General features: G+C 57.4%; 1 protein-coding gene across 1 annotated transcript in view; it reads left to right on the top strand.

The window, feature by feature from the left end:
* The window catches only part of KAZN (kazrin, periplakin interacting protein), a 142,358-nt gene that overhangs the window by 83,527 nt on the left and 42,708 nt on the right, over positions 1-16,123 (top strand). The window contains exons 4-7 of the mRNA XM_021710195.1: positions 5,198-5,368; positions 9,150-9,339; positions 12,399-12,529; positions 15,387-15,437. Coding sequence (XP_021565870.1) covers positions 5,198-5,368; positions 9,150-9,339; positions 12,399-12,529; positions 15,387-15,437 — 543 coding nt within the window. The remainder of the gene's footprint in view (positions 1-5,197; positions 5,369-9,149; positions 9,340-12,398; positions 12,530-15,386; positions 15,438-16,123) is intronic.

Raw genomic sequence — 16,123 nt, 5'->3', positions numbered from 1 at the left:
TAGCACAGGGTCTCCCTCTTGAATCCCAAAACACGGTGGGGTCTTCCATTGTGTCTGGCCAGGCCTGGGCATCAAGAGGAAGCTGGCACAGCCCCTGGCTGGAGGGCTCCGTGTCTCCTGGGCACATGGGCCTGGACAGAACAGCATGGACTCAGGAGTCCAGCGGGCTCAGATCCTGGCTCCCACATCTGTACCCTTGGGCATCTCGGCCTCTCAGAGCCTCCGTTTCCTCTTCTGCAAAACAGTGGTCGTGGTATGGACCTTGCAGAATCCTATGGGATTCTATTAGGGAGTCTATGAGATGCTAAACACCAAGCACCCGGCCTGTGCCTGGCACGCCCTGGTTCATAAGACGCACAGCCAACATCTCTGAACATCATCTTATTAATAAGATACACAGCCCACATCTGCTAGCACTGGCATAAAAGTGAGAAGAGCGCTGAGTATCAGCAAGACAGCAGGAAATTCTGCCTGCAGGGAGGGAATCGTGGAAGGCTTCACAGAGGAAGTGACATATGAGTTGTGCTCTTTGGGATGAGTAGGAGTTTATGGGTCAGAAAACCAAGGAATTAGGTTCAGCACGGATCTGTCTGGCATGTGTGGTGTGGACGTGCCAAAGAGGATACCAAAACTGAAAGAGCATAGTCAGTTTCCCGTCAAGCAAGTCTTCATGAGCCCCCGTGTCTGCAGAGGGAATTACAGCCTCAGATGTACAGGACAGAAAGACGGCCGAAAACCACTGTCCAAGTCCATGACACCATGTGCATGACAAGGGCTGTGACCAAGGTGTGTACACGGGGCAGGACACAGAGGGGGATGTTTTGTTCAGCTGGACGCTTCCTTGGTGATGGCAGTTTGAGCCGGTCTTTGCACGTCCAGCGTTAACCGGCCAGTCGATGGGCCCGTTCACAGGTGCTGCCTCTGAGCTGGGGTTGAAAGGCTAGAGTGTTGGAACCCAAACTGGAACCTAGAAGCTTGGTCACCCACACCACCTGGTCTTCCCCAGTGATGATCACCGCTCCCTTCCGGCATGCACATCAGTCCCTCTTAGATAGCCACCGTGAGCTCTCCAGCCAGGTCCTCCACAACCCCCCTTAGCCGACGTGGGGACACCAACCTGGCTTGGGGACAGCACCCCGGCTCCCCCTGCCCTTCAGCTCTGCCTGCATCCTGCACATCAGAGGAGCTGGGTCCCTTTGGTTTGTTGTTGTTTTTGGTTTTGTTGAGTCAGAGTCTTACTTTGTCACCCAGGCTGGAGTGCAGTGGCACGCTCACGGCCACTGCAGCCTCGACCTGCTGGGCTCAGGCGAGCCTTCCACCTCAGCCTTCCAAGGAGCTGGAACCACAGGTGTGCACCACCACACCCAGCTAATTTTTTGATTTATTGTAGAGACAAGGTCTCGCCATGTTGCCAAGGCTGGTGTCAGACCCCTGGGCTCACGCAATCCTCTCGCCTCAGCCTCCCAAAGTGCTGGGATTACAGGCGTGATCCACCAAGCCCGGCCGAGCTGGGTCCCTTTAGAGTTGGCCCTCTCTGCCTGTCACAGCAGACACGGGTGGCAGGAACAGATGGCTGTGTATGAGGCTGAGGGAGGGGCAGCTCACACAGTACCTGCGTGATGGCAGCCCGTGGGCCGGGTTGTTCCTTGGCCGAGGTTCCCTCGGGCTCCCGCAGGCCGGGACTTCTGTGGAGAGGGAGGCCTGAGGAACCTGCTCTCCTCTGCCGTCTCATGACACAGATACACGCCGTCCACACTGCTGGGTCATGCAGCTGTCAGCTGCAGGGACTTGCAAGGCTGGGCCCAGAGCCCGTGTCCCTGCCGCTGTGCGACATGCCTCCTTTCCTGCTCCCACCCCACAGCGCCATACAGTATCTCATTGCAGACTCCGGTTTCTGCCTCCCCTTTCCTGACCACCTCTTTTCTTTCTCCTTCTCTAGCTGGAGCGGCGGTGCAGGGTCCCAAGGGGCCCAGGCTCCCTTCATTGGGCAAGACGGGACCGCTTTTGCTTGACTGGGATCCCTGGTCACCCCTTGTTTGTGGGGGAGACAGGCTAGAGAACCAGCCCACAGTGACGCACCTCCAGTAACATGCTGGTCCAGGGCAGAAGGCAGGCTCCAGCTGACCTTGTGCACCCTTGTGCCCTGGGTCACAGGCTTCCTTGGCCTGGGACCAGGGGCCCCGGGCTGAGGGCAGATGGTGGGGGGGTGCTTGCCGTCATCGACATCATCATGATGATTATGCCTTTGGAGATTCAGAGTCAGCCATTTGATCACCAAAATTCCACCATGGATGTCAGACCCCGTCTGCAGGCCCCTCTCCTGACCCTGCCTGGTGGTGGTCCCTCTGACAAACCCAGAGAAGGAAACAAAACCCCCGGCTGGGCAGGAGGGAGCCGTGGCCCCACAGACCCCCAGCCGTGGGCCTGGCCTCTGGGAGGAGGGCAGAGAAGCAGAACTGTGTGGAAAGGAATCAGACAAGACCTTCTGTGAGGGCCAGAGGGTCTCAGAGGACCAGGAGCCAGAGGAAATCACTCCCTGAGAACATGCACCTTGAAGGGCAGATCAGGATTTTAAAAAGCAGAGCTTGCAGCGCCGAGCGAAGTCCAAGACATTCCCAAAGACTTGCCGTCCCTGGGTGGTCACCAGGGCAAAGTTCGTGGTGAGGGCAGTCTCCAGAGACCACCTTGGTAGGAGCAGCCATGAAGATGCTATTAATAGTTGCAGACATTTATGGTGCACCTACTGTGTGTGGGCATTGCCCTGTCTCCTCGTTTGCTACTTGAATAGCAGTGCTGTGAGTTACGACCATCCCTGTTAGCTCCATTTTACAGAGGTGGCAGCTGTAAGGGAGACTGGGTCCCGTGGAACCCTCCACAGCCCCTCCAACTAGAGAAGGGGAAAGAAAAGAGGTGGACAGGAAAGGGGAAGCAGAAACCGGAGGCTGCAATGAGATGCTGTGTGACACTGGGCGGGAGGTCGGGGGAGAGGAGAGAGAGGGGCATATCGCACAGGCCCTGGACCCAGCCCTGCAAGGTGGAGGCAGGACAAAACCCAGGAGGCCCAACTCCAGAGGTCCCACCCCCTCTGGGCCGGGTGGCCGAGGACTGTGCTGCACTCAGGACATGACAGTGTTTCCCTCCTGGGCTGCTACCCTGTGGGTGGCAGCAGGACCTTGTGGCAGTCCAGACATTAGAGTTGCTAGCGCCTCCACGCTGCTGTCTCTGCCCCCTGAGATGCCACCCCCACCCCCTGGACTGCTCAGACAGCATTTGGATGAACAAGGACGTCATCCACCATATGCTGTCTCGGGACCACCCAAGCAGACCACAGAGAGGCCGCGGCCATCACCCTGAGCCCAGGTGGTGCCAGCTGTGTCAGAGGCACAGGGCCAGCCTGGGTGTCGTGGCAGAAGCTTCTCTGTCTTTTCATGGGATATCGAATCTATTTTTAAAAACATCATTCTTAAAGTTTTTCCAACTGACACATAATAATTGTGCATGCTTGAGGCTACCTAGTGGCGTTCCAATGCATATGATGTATAGGGACCAGAGTGGGGTGATTAGCGTAGCCACCTGAAGTGTTTTTATAATTTTGCTCTTCTTTGGCAAGAGAATTCCCTTGGAGAGCGCTGTGTCATATTTAAAGTTATAGGTAACCAGGGGCACCCCCAGGTCCAGACAGCGACAGGGGTGGGGTTGACACTGCTGAACAGGCAGAGCCTTCTAGCTGGGGCCACCACCGGCAGCTCTGATGGCCACAGCTGAGTGGCAAGTGTCACTTTTATTGATTGACTTCACAGGGACTGCAAAGAGACAGACAAAAGTGATCCTGAAGGTCCTAGTGGTTCTGCCTCCTAATCCAGGGGCGTTCTGTAAGCAGCCTCTTATACACCGGCTGGTTCTCAGGGGCAGCCCTCGCCCTGTTCCATGTGGTAGGAGAATTTCTGTGTCTGTGCTCCAAGGGCAGGGACGTTTATCTGGCTTGTGCCTCAGATGGTATTCACGAGTGTTGATTGAATGACCAGTAACAGGTCTGAATAAGGAAAACAGGCCTGAGCGGGCCCGGAGCTGCCCTCTTGCATGGGTGGTCAGGGCAGACTTCTTGGAGAAGGAGATGTCTGAGCAGGGACCAAGTGGAGGGAGCAAAGCCCTGCTGGTGCCCAGCCATGTGCTGAGCACTCCAGACGGGTCACCTCATTTGTCCCCCATATGTAATGTTGTCCTCTGGCTACAGATGGGGAAACTGAGGCAGGGATGACTTGTAGCAGCCATTGCAAAGCCGTCCCCTCAGAGCCCAGGCCATGGCTACAGCTCACAGAGAAAGGGCCATTCCCCCTCAGCCTACTCGTTTCTTGCCATCTGGAAGTCAGGCCTTCAGTGACAGGATATCGGACAAGGCAGGTGATGCCTGTCTGTATGGTCCCAGGCCCTTTGATTAGGTGGGTGGGAAGACAGTGCTGGGTGGGCAGCGCTTCCGCTGGCCCCTCTTGAGAAGGACCCTGCTATTCTAGGACAGGGGCCACGCCAACAGAGGCTACACCCCCGGTTCAGCCGTTGTCCCAGCCGGGGCCCGGGCCCTTCCCTGGGTGAACACAGAAAGCAGCTCGTGCCGGGGGGCAGCCAGGGGACAGCCTGGGCCGGGTGACCGAGGACTGTGCTGCACTCAGGACGTGACAGCGTTTCCCTCCTGGGCTGCGACCCTGTGGGTGGCAGTCCAGACATTGGAGTTGCCAGCGCCCCCACGCTGCTGTCTCTGCCCCTCTGAGATGCCTACAGTTTACCCGACAGCAGAATAGCTCGATCACCCAATGCTGTCAGCCGCAGTTCCCTCGGGTGACACTGTCCAGTCTTCGCAGTTCTTCAAGCAAGTGGCTCGGCCCCGCCCCTGTTACAGATGGGGAACCCTAGTCTGGTGAGGGGCAGTGGCTTACCCAGGGCATTCATTGGCTCATTCATTCAGTCAGTGAAAAGCTAAGCACTGAGGATCTGCAGGGTTTGCCTGTTCTCGTCTCCGTCGAGTGTGTGGTAGAGCCGGAATTCAAGCCCAGGGCCTTCCCACTGCAGAACCAAAGCTCCTAGCCACAGGCCAAGGGGCTTCCCGCTTGCTTCTCTGTCCACTGGCCCCCTCCAGGTGTCCCAGGCCAAGGGCCTCCACCCCAGCCGTGACCCCCACGGTGCCCTCTCTCTCCTGCCACAGGAGAGCGAGGACGCAGTCAAGGCCCTGGCCAAGGAGAAAGACTTGCTGGAGCGTGAGAAGTGGGAGCTGCGGCGCCAGGCCAAGGAGGCCACGGACCACGCCACGGCCCTGCGCTCCCAGCTGGACCTCAAAGACAACCGGATGAAGGAGCTGGAGGCCGAGCTGGCCATGGTGAGGCCCCTTCCCCTGGCAGGATCTGGGACCTGGACCTCGGGCAGGAGCTCCCAGAGAGTCCCAGAGTGGGCAGAGCAGGACCTGAGTGGGAGGGTGGGGGGTGGGGCCAGGGGGTCTTCCCTCCAAGACCATTCAGGCCACCAACCCCAAAGCCAGGGACAGTGGGGACACTTTATCCACCAGCCCCAGGCCAGGGAGAGTGGGGACACTGGGAGACCCTTCGCTTGTCCACACACCCCCGAATACTGTTAAGAAAGAAAAAATAGGCCGGGTTTGGTGGCTCACCCCTGTCATTCCAGCACTTTGGGAGGCTGAGGTGGGAGGACTGTTGGAACCCAGGAGTTTGAGACCAGCTTGAACAACATAGTGAGACCTCATTTCTACAAGAAAATAAAATTTAAAAAATTAGCTGGGCGTGCCCATAGTCCCAGCTACTCGAGAGGCTGATGCAGAAGGATTGCCTGAGCCAGAAGGATCACCCGAGCCCAGGAAGTTGAGGCCACAGTGATCCATGATTGTGGCACTGCACTCCAGCCTGGGCGACAGAGTGAGACTCCAACTCAAAAAGAAAAACAAAAGAATGATTGTTGTTTAAAGCATCCATATTTGATTAGGAAAATATTTGGGAGGAAATATACCAAAATATGAACACAAGTTGTCTTGGGGTGGTAGGATTACAAGCAACATATAGATATGTATGCCTATTTTCAGATGTATCTACAGCAAAAATGACTTTCCTGAGTCAAGGAAAAAAAAAATGGTTTTTTTTTTTTCTAACCTTAAAGCCTGAAAATACTCCCAGCACTCTATTTCCTAAGGAGGTGCGTAGCACAGAGCCCAGGTGTAGACAGAGAGCCTGGAGGTCTGTTCTGTCTGCTCCTGTGTGACCTTGGGCCATCCACTGAACTGCTCTGGGCTTCAATGCCTTTTACTTGTTACTGGGGTGGAGGTGGGGTCTTCGAGGTGGCCGGGTAGAACCAGAGAACTAGTGGCTAGAGGGGCTTTTGAAATCCACCAGGACTAGGGGTGATAAAGGCTGGGAGGAGAGTGGACAGAGGCATCCTGGGGGTCAGGGCACACGGCTCTCAGAGGACTTTGCGTCCCCAGAGTGCTGCTGCAGCTAGCAGTGTGGTACAGCCGCAGGTTCTGGATTCTAATCCAGCCCCCGCTGCTTCCGAGCTGTATGCCTTGGGCCAGGAGCCCTTGCCTCTGTAGCCTCGGTTCCCCTGACTCTAAATAGAAGTCATGGCATAGACAATCAACCCTCAGCCATGTGGGGATAGGGCACCAGCCCCCATGCAGTTGAAACTACACGCATGACTTTTGCTCCTCACAAGTTAACTACTACAGGCCTACTGCTGACCGGATGGCTTACCGGCAACAGCCAGTCGATGAGCACATATGTCGTATGTCATGTGTATTATAGACTGCGTTCTTACCATCAGTAAACCAGAAAAAAAGAAAATGCTGTGAATGAAGGCGGTCATAAGGAAGAGGAAATGTATTTGCTATTCATCAAGTGGCAGCGGGTCATCGGGAAGGTCTTTATCCTCACCACTCCCACCATGAGTGGGCCAAGGTGGACGAGGGGGAGAAGGAGAAGGCGGGGGTAGGGATGGGTCTTGCTGTCTCAGGGGTAACAGGCAGGAGAAAACCCACAGATAAGTGGACTGGTGCAGGTTAAACCCCCAGCTGTCCTCCTTGGGTCCTGATGAGAATCTCAGTGAGATAACATGAGAGGCGCCCTCAGCATGGTTCCTGGACTGGGTAGAAGTGATGATGGTTTCTGAGGACCCAGCCCCTGGGGCAGGCAGGTTCCGCAGCCTCCCCTGGATCTCCCTGTCCAATACTGTCCCCTCATGGTGAAGAAGCCGCAGCTGTAGGGACCCCTCTGGGCCGGGCCGAGAGTCTCCACAGTGGGGTCGGTGGTGCTGGGGGCCCTGCTGCCGCCTAAGTCCAGACCGGAACTTTCAAGCTGCAGGCCAGGAGAAGGGGAGCTGGAGGGGGCCTGGAGCCCCAGGTGTTCCTGGAGCCCTGTGCATGGGCAGATGTGTCTTCCCGCCTCGGGCACTGGCCTCGGGCGGCAGGGACTGCCTGGGTCTTTTGGGCCTCCAGCCAGCTCAGCTCAGCCTCCACTCCCACCACGCTTGCTTCGCTCTGGCTGTCAAAACTCAGGTCAGGCTTCTTCTTCCTGGCAGCATCCAAGCACTCCACTAGCAGGAGTGTTACCAGCTCAGGGTGATGATGGGTGTGTTGCCACGTCAGCTCTGGGCTCGACGGTCGAGGAACTTCTTTGGAGCTGTGATGGCCCCAGTCGTGTTGGGGTGCCCGCTCGACTGCAGGTCCCCCCGTGGCCCACCCTCTGTGGAACTGCACAACTAGGGCTGCCGGCGGACCCCGCTCCCCTGCACTGCCAAAGCCCCCAGCCCCCCAGGCTGCCTTTGGTCCTGGCCAGTTGCAGCACAAGCTGAAACAGGAATAAGTCAGGATCCGCCGCAGCTGCCCGGGGTGTCCATGTTCACCCGAGACCTCTGTGTAAGAGGCCAGGTCCCTTCGTGTCTCGCACTCATCCCCCCTGCCCTGGCAGGAGCCCGGGGAGCCCCTTGGGAAGCAGAAATTGGCTGTGATGACAAGAATATGCGTTGCTACATTCTCTTTTTTTTTTTTTTTTGAGTTGGAGTCTCGCTCTGTCGCCCAGACTGGAGTGCAGTGGCCGCTCCCGGCCACCGCAGCCTGGACCTGCTGGGCTCCGGCGATCCTTCCGAGTAGCCGGAATTACGCCCAGTTGATTTTTTGATTTATTGTAGAGATGAGGTCTCACCTGCCCGGGCGGGTCTCGAACCCGCGGACTCAGGCAATTCACCTCAGCCTCCCAAAGGCACAGGATTACAGGCTGAGCCAACAAGCCCGGCTGCTACATTTCTAACACACACGGGCTTTTTCTCCCCCAAAGAATCTGAAGTCATTGGTAATAAATGCGCATACCCTGGGGGGGTAGACACAGGTGATGGGCAGAGGGAGGAGCCTTGTGACCAACCCAGAGGCAGCTGCCTGCCCCCTAGCTCCGCCCACACTTGTCCCTGGGCTTCCTGGAGTCCTGCGCATTCTTGTCACGGGATCCAAGAGCCAGGGGGAACTGGGGCTGGGTGTGGTGGCTCACACCTGTCAGCCCAGCACTTTAGGCCAAGGTGGGAGGATCGCCTGAGCCCAGGAAGTCGAGGCTGCAGTGAGTTGTGATCGCACCACTGCACTCCAGCCTGGAAACTGGTCTGGGCACGCAGGTTGAGTTCCCCTCGTGGTGCGAGCTGCCTGGCGGGAAGAAGCCGCAGCTGCAGGAATCTCTCTTGGCCGGGCAAGGGATTGCCACAGTTGATTCTGTGTTGGGGGGGGGGGGGGGGGGGGTGAACACAGATTTTCTTGGACACAGGCTCGGGAAGGGGGAGGGAAGGGTGGCTTTGGGAGGAAGACTGAGGTCATAGAAAAGCCCAAACACCACTGTCCCACGACTGCATTTGTATCCCGGCTCGTCCCTGGAGAACCCCAAAGCATGGGCAACAAGGACGTTCTTGGAACCTGCTCCCCGTATTTCTGGTCTCACTTAGCTCTTAGCAGGATCTGGGGGGTGACCCCAAAGCGAGCTCCAGGTGAGTCCTATCGAGGGACGTGCAGTGTGGAGCTGGCGATTCCCTGGTGCCGAGGTGGGGCTCATGGCTCTCCCACCGCAGCCGTGGGGCCCCCGGTCACACCTCCTCCTTCCTGTCCCCCGCTGTCTGCGCAGGCCAAGCAGTCGCTAGCCACACTGACCAAGGACGTGCCCAAGCGACATTCCCTCGCCATGCCGGGCGACACGGTGCTCAACGGCAACCAGGAGTGGGTGGTGCAGGCGGACCTCCCGCTGACCGCCGCCATCCGGCAGAGCCAGCAGACCCTCTACCACTCCCACCCCCCCCACCCTGCAGACCGGCAAGGTGAGTCCCATCCATCCTGGCCCAGCGGGGCTTCTGGGCTTCACAGGAGGCATCTGACCCGGGGCGAGGTGGCTACTTCGCTTGCACCACAAGGCTTAGGGGTTATATGGTAGAGAACTTGGGCTCATGTAACCGAAAAGGCTAAGGTGGGTTTCAGGCATAGCTGGATGTAGAGGTCCAAACACTGTCTGTCTCCTCTGACTGTCTGTCTCCTCCCTTCGCTCTGCTTGCCTCCACGTGGGTTCTTCTGTAGGCCTCCTCTTTCCACAAGGCAGTAAAACATCCCCAGCAGCTTCAGACTTTTAAGGATCTTACAGCTCAAAAGTCTTGAGAAGGAGAAACTGTCCCTTACCCATGTGTCCATAGCAAATCCCAAAGAAAACTCTGATTGGTCAGCCTGAGTCACAGACAGCAGAGCTCCTTGACTGACAGCTCCAGCCAGTCACAGGGCATGCAGAGTAGGAGGTATAAGTGTCACGGATGTCTGCTCAGGCACCTGGCTGGGCACTGGCCTCTGTCTGCACCAACTGCTCGAGGTACCGACTGCAAACCCCTCACGGTCCTATAACACATCTGCAGGCCGCCTTGCTCCGTCCTCTGCCCCTCCTGCAAGTGGCTGCCCGTGTGTGACAGGCACAGGTTGGGGACAGGCTGCTGGCTGCAGCTCGTACACTGGGGCAGAAACTGGTCACTCTAGAGGCCTCAGGCAGAGCTGGGATGGCAGGAGATGGTGGACACAGCCCCAGCCTCCAGTTACCAGGAGGAGCCAGCAGGGCTGCCAGTGCCAACCCAGGGGGCAGCTGGGGGCAGCAGAGGTGAGTCATGGCGGGAGGATGCAGGCTCCAAATTCAAATCCTGGCCCACTGATTACACTAGGGCATGACCCTGACCTGGGCTCAGGCCCTCAGTTTCCTTGTGCGTGAAGGGGCACTCGTGTCCTAGCACACCTTGTACATTAAACTTGAGTTTGCTGGGACCTGACTTTGCCCACCTGCGGAGTTGTGACAGTGACACGTGTGAGACGTGGTGGGGACTCGGGGGCTTGGGTCGTGTGAGTGCTGAGTGGCTGTTAGCCGCTACTCGTCAGTGTAGGTGACACATGGGACTTTTAGAACTGACAGAAAGCAGATTCCAAGCACCCCCCACCCACCCAGCAGAGACACAACCTTCCCCTCACTGTGTGATAGTGGGAAGGGGGTGACTTGTGGAGTGGGGCTGAGGAGAGCAGCTCTGGCCTTAGAGGCACAGAACTGGAGCAGCTTATAATAGAACGGTGCAGGAACTGGAACTCCCTGGAACTCATGCAGCGAGGTGCTGCCAGCTCTCCTGGCTCCTGCCCAGCCCCCAGGCAGCCATCTGAGGGCAGGCAGGGCTTAGGCAGTTTCTAAGCCATGTGACAGCAGCAGATGCCCAGTCATCTGGGTCACCTGCAGGACCCTTCCTTGATGGTGCTGGCTCTGATCTGGGAAAGGCTGGACAGGCGATGGAGTTATCCATAAAGCTGGTGCCTTCCAGCTTCAGAGCACATACGGCCTGCCTCTAATTGTTGTAGTCACATTTGTCACATAGCTCATCCCTTCTGTCCAATGCCTGGCACTGTGGTGGGCACATCATACACGTAGCTACTACTCTGGGATTGATACCACTGCCAACCCCATGTTACAGATAACAGAACTGGCACAGAGGGGTTGGGAGCGTGCCCAGGGCCACACAGCCTGGAGGGTGAACTCGCCTAGATTAGAACTGACTCCAGAGCCAGGGCCCTCAGCCGCCCGTCTCCCCCATTAGACCATAGGGTCATTGGCAATAACTGCCTCTTGCAGGACTGTCACTCCCTGCTTGCATGCTATCTGCATACAGTCAGTGCTCAAGCAGTCTGGTCGGACAGAAGACACTTTCTCCACCCAGCAGGAGGGCCGTCTGCAGGGAACCTGGGAGGCCTTCCAGGCTGAGGCTTTTGAACTAGGCCCTTCATTCAACCACTTTTATTGAGCACCTACTGTGTGCCAGGCACCGTAGCTCTGGGATTCAATAGGGAGGAGACACCCAAGGGGTCTGCTCTGGAGGAGATGATGTGGGCGTGCAGGCAGATGAGACCCAAATAAATAAACCAACAAGAAGAATGGTTGCCGAAAACAGGCACTTTGGTGGGAACAAAAGACAGAGTAGGGAGAGCTGACCACAGAGCAAGGCCTCTTGGGACAGGCTGGGACCTGGAGGATGACGGTGCTTCTGTTGGGCAGGTGGAGATGGCTGCCTCAGGCATGGTCAGAAGGCTGGTGTGACCAGCCTGGGCAACATAGCGAGATGCCATCTCTACAAAAAAAATCAATGAAGTAACTGGACATGGTGGCGCACGCCAATAGTTCCAGCTACTCGGGAGACTGAGGTGGGAGGATCGCTTTAGCCCAGGAGACTGAGGTCACAGTGAGTTTCTATTGCACCACCGCACTCAGCCTGGGCTGCAGAGGATGACCCTGCTGTGGCTCAAGTGCAGTGACAAGGAGCAAGCACTGAGCCTAGGCTGCTGGGGGGCCAGGGGATGGAGAAGCAAGATGCCTGGCTCTCGCTGCAGTATGAGGAGTGGAGGCAGGGAGGCCGCGTGAGCTTCCGGAAAGCGAGAGACGGTGGGGTTGGAGGGCAGTGGGCAGATTGAGGGCTGTGTCTGGAAGCGCTGCTGCCGATTGGGTGTGGGGGGTTGGAGGGTGTGGGGTGGCCTCTAGGTTCCCTGCTTGGCAAAACAGTGTTGGGCAGTGCTTGGATTTCATGGGCCCAGGAACATCCGGGTGGTGGGAGCATGTGAGCGGGGTCATGGGGGCCCTGGAAATGCCCAAATCTCCTCCACCCCGGTGAGGAGGAGCCTTAGTGGGATCCAGAGGCTGTGGAAGGGTCTTCCCGGCAGCTGCGGAATAGGGGGCAGCGAGCTGGACTGGTGTCTTCCCTTCTCGTGCCTCAATGTTCCCCTCTGTGTAATGGGGTGTAGGTGGGCCCACCCACAAGGCAGCCCAGGCGAGGACCCTCTCTCCGCCCCTCACTCACCAGCTGTCCCTGCTTTCCAGCGGTCAGGGTGAGCCCCTGCCACTCCCGACAGCCCTCTGTCATCTCCGACGCATCGGCCGCCGAGGGTGACCGGTCATCCACGCCGAGCGACATCAACTCCCCGCGACACCGGACGCACTCCCTCTGCAACGTAAGGCCAGCAGCAGGGGGCCTGGGCCCCTGGGCCCTGCCCAGACAGCGGGGGGGCGAGTGAAGCCCACTCGCTGTTTCCTCTCACCCCCAGGGAGCACTCTGGCGGAGGCATTTCCTGTTCTGTTCTTTCCTTTTGCGAGAAGCCACGGATGTGGGGAGAGCTGAGGCCTGTTTGATCCTTGTGTCCGGGAGGGTGAGGATCCCAGGACGCGGGCTGGGTTGGCCCGGGGTCCATGCAGCCGGGAATCCCACCCGGGGCCTGTCGGACCGTGGGCTCCTCCCGGACTTACCCAGAGTCGGGGCCTTGGTACCACCTCTAGCCCTTAGAGCCAGCTCTCCCTCCTCCTTCACCTGGAAGTTTCCAGCAGTTCTGGCATGCGCTCCCTCCAGAGAGGGGCTGTAGATTTGTTCTCGTTTGTGTACTGCTTAATCAAGCACTCTTTGGTTGCACACGGGCACCCACTCCCAAGAGGCTCAAGTCCCTAGCCACTGAATGTTGTTGACCAGAATGGGGGGCGTCCACGACCGAGGACAGGTGACAGCCACCGCAAGTCCCTGATGCGGGGACCTCTGGGAACTCAGTTCCATCACACAGTTGTTGACACAGAGAGAGAGACCCCATGGGGCTGGGTCCTCACAGGAATGGGGAGGATTTTCCAGAACTCAGTGAGTGTTGCTTTATTACCAGCAAAGCAGATAATAAGAAAGCAGTGAGGTGAACATGTGTGGCAAAACCACAACTTGGTAATGATGCGATTGTCTACCTGGAAAACTCGAGTGACTTGAAAAGCAGTTAGAACTAATAATAGGCAAGGACATCATGGGACTACTTGAAAATCAATTTCTAGAAATCAGTCACTGTCCTGCACATGAGAACTAATGACGGGACTGTGTTTCTCCATCCACAGTAACAACCAAGAGCACTTAGAGATGAGTCAAGGGGAAGAAGCTGCCTCCTCTTGCTGGTGTGGGCGGCCAGGATTGCTTCCCGCAGCCCCCAGGGTGGGAAGAGGTGCAGCCTGGGGCTCTGCTCTGGGCTGGAACTCATTTTTTCCTGGGGCCTTAAGGAAGCAGCGTGTTCTTCTCTTGTCCCCAAGAGAGAATCCTAGAGATGCAGTCTGTCTTGACTGACAGCACCAAGGCAAAGATGGTAGGTCCTTAGAGGGGCCCTGACATCCGTTCCCTGGTCCTGAAGGACCAATGCAGAGCAACACCTGGAGCCAACAGTGCCCCCCATGTTCAGTGCAGGGAGAGAGGCCCAGCCCAGGCCAGACACCCTGCGGTGTCCACACACATCCCAAATGCAGGCGCCTTCCCATGGGCTGCGTTGTAACTCCTGGCGGTGGGCCCAGGCTCTGACAGTGGAACTGCTGCTGTGGAGAGTCCATCCTTCAGAGGGTTCTCCGAAGGCCTCTTGACCACGTTTGGCGCCAGCTGAGCCTCTTTCTCAACTTGGCCTCAGCACCTGCTGCTAGAGGCGGTTCTGGCACATTCACTTCCACACCCACCTCGCCCAGGACCCTGCTGCCAGGGAGGGTGCTTCAATGAACATCTCTCTGCCTACGGGGTCTCCTGCGGGCAGGCCTCAGCCTCTTACCTGTAAATTTGGCGAAGATGGGGACTACCCTGAGGAGAACCCTCTGAGCTGCCTGCAGGGTGGGATCTGCTTGCAAACCTTGAGATGGGACCAAAGGCTAAACTGCCATTTGTTACGTTCCCTCCCTTCCTCAACCCCCTCAATCCCCCATCTCAACATGTGTGCACACAGGTAAGCCAGGAAGGGCCCAAAAGTAGTTCCCAGGTAACCCTCTGTCCTCGGACACCTGACCTGACACCACCAAGAACAGTGCAACCCGGACTAAGGACTGCCTCATTCTCCCACACTCTGGCCGCTAACTTAGAACAGAGGTGGAGACTCAGCTCAGAGAGGCTGGAGAACAGGTCTTGGTCCAAACAACACTCATTCCTTCGTGAGCATTATGCCTGCAATTCCAGGAATAGCCACCAGGAGGCTCCCTAGTACTGACTTGTGATCCGAAGGACTTATTGCCTCCAGGCAGGGCAGACTGCTTCTAGGATGCAGTGAAGGCTTTTGCATGCCCATGGGTTCTCCTCACCCACCTAGGGCAGGGCCGGCAACATGATGGAAACATTCTACCTTTCCAGCCTATCTGAGGCTTCCTAGGAAAGGGAAGGAGCTCTAACTCATGGGTGGGGCCCATGGGACAGCCCCCAAACCCAGAGCATGTGCATTTGCCCTGGGCCCCTGCCTGGAGGTAGCGCTGAGCCAGGAGAAATCAGACAGACCCCCACAACTTGAGTTGCGGCCCTGCGTTAATCAGCTCCCAGCGGTGGACTGCCTGGAGCCCATCCTGTGTCTGTAGATGGGGCTGAGGATCCTGCCTGCCCCTCCACAACTCGAGATCCATCGTGTTGGTTGTGGGGGCAGCTAGAGACCACAGTCTCCCAAGTCGGTTTCCAGCCTGCAATTCTTGATTACTGTGCTTTTTCTATAAACATGTATTTCTTTATGGAAAGCACTCAGTATGACCCAGCTCTAGTTCTAATGCAGTGAATCCACTGGGACAGGGATTGAGAAGCAAGCAAGCCTCTGAGCGGCTGACTTGTTGGTGTGAGGATGTCGGGAGTGGAGAGGCCAGTGCAGGCAGGAGCCCCCCCCCCAGGGCCTCCCATCAGAGCCCCAGGCCCCATCAGCCGTCTGGCAGTGTCTGCTTGGCAGAACAGCCCCAGGGATGGTTTCCCTCCACAGAAGGCCCTGCCCCCGCCCCCAACTCCCAACTCCCGGGTGTCACGTGTCTCTGCCATTTCATCTTCCTCCTCTCCTTTGGCTACAGGGCGACAGTCCCGGCCCGGTTCAGAAGAACCTGCACAACCCTATTGTACAGGTAGGTGCGCCTCCCGGCCCTTTAAGCCTCCCTCCCACCATGGCCTTGACTTTGTCCCTTGTTCCCTGGGTCCTTGGTCATTCCCACTTCCGTTCCAGACACCCAAAGCTGAGAGGAGTGAGGCCACTTCCTGTCCTCTGCTGACCTAGAGCTGCTAGGTGCCCCTTGTCCTTTCCCTAATTATAAAATCACCATTATTGTTTAGAGGCTGATGAACCAGGTGCTGGCTCTTGGGGCCCTTTGCTGCTAGAAATTCTTTTATCCATTTCAACGTGTTACATCCAACCAAACGTGATGACCAGTATTCTGTCGTCAAAGTGAGGAGGGGGGACGAACACCATGAGTTTGAGGGTCATCTCCCCAGTCCTAGCGCCCCACGTGCTGGTCTGTGCACCACACGTCTGCATTGGGCTCCCCGGGGAAGTGGTTCGAGTGCAAATTCCGGCCCTTGGTCCTGGAGATTCCGATCCACCAGCTATGGGGTGGGGGCTGGAATCCAGGAATTCTGAAGAGTTGTGGGAACCGTGAGTCTAGCCTAAACCCCACTGTGTTATGGCGAATGCCACCGCATGTCTTTGCCCAACGCCCCCGGCGGTTTGCAAAACTCGCCTCCAGCCACAACCCCCAAGCGCACAGGGTCCCAGCAGGAGGGCAGAGCAGGTCTCCCGTGTCGTGGCCATTTCTGC

The sequence above is a fragment of the Carlito syrichta genome, unplaced genomic scaffold (genome assembly GCF_000164805.1).
Source record: "Carlito syrichta isolate Samal-C Ts95f unplaced genomic scaffold, Tarsius_syrichta-2.0.1 Scaffold288275, whole genome shotgun sequence".
Taxonomy (NCBI): Eukaryota; Metazoa; Chordata; class Mammalia; order Primates; family Tarsiidae; genus Carlito; species Carlito syrichta.
This window is presented reverse-complemented; position numbering and strand designations above follow the sequence as displayed.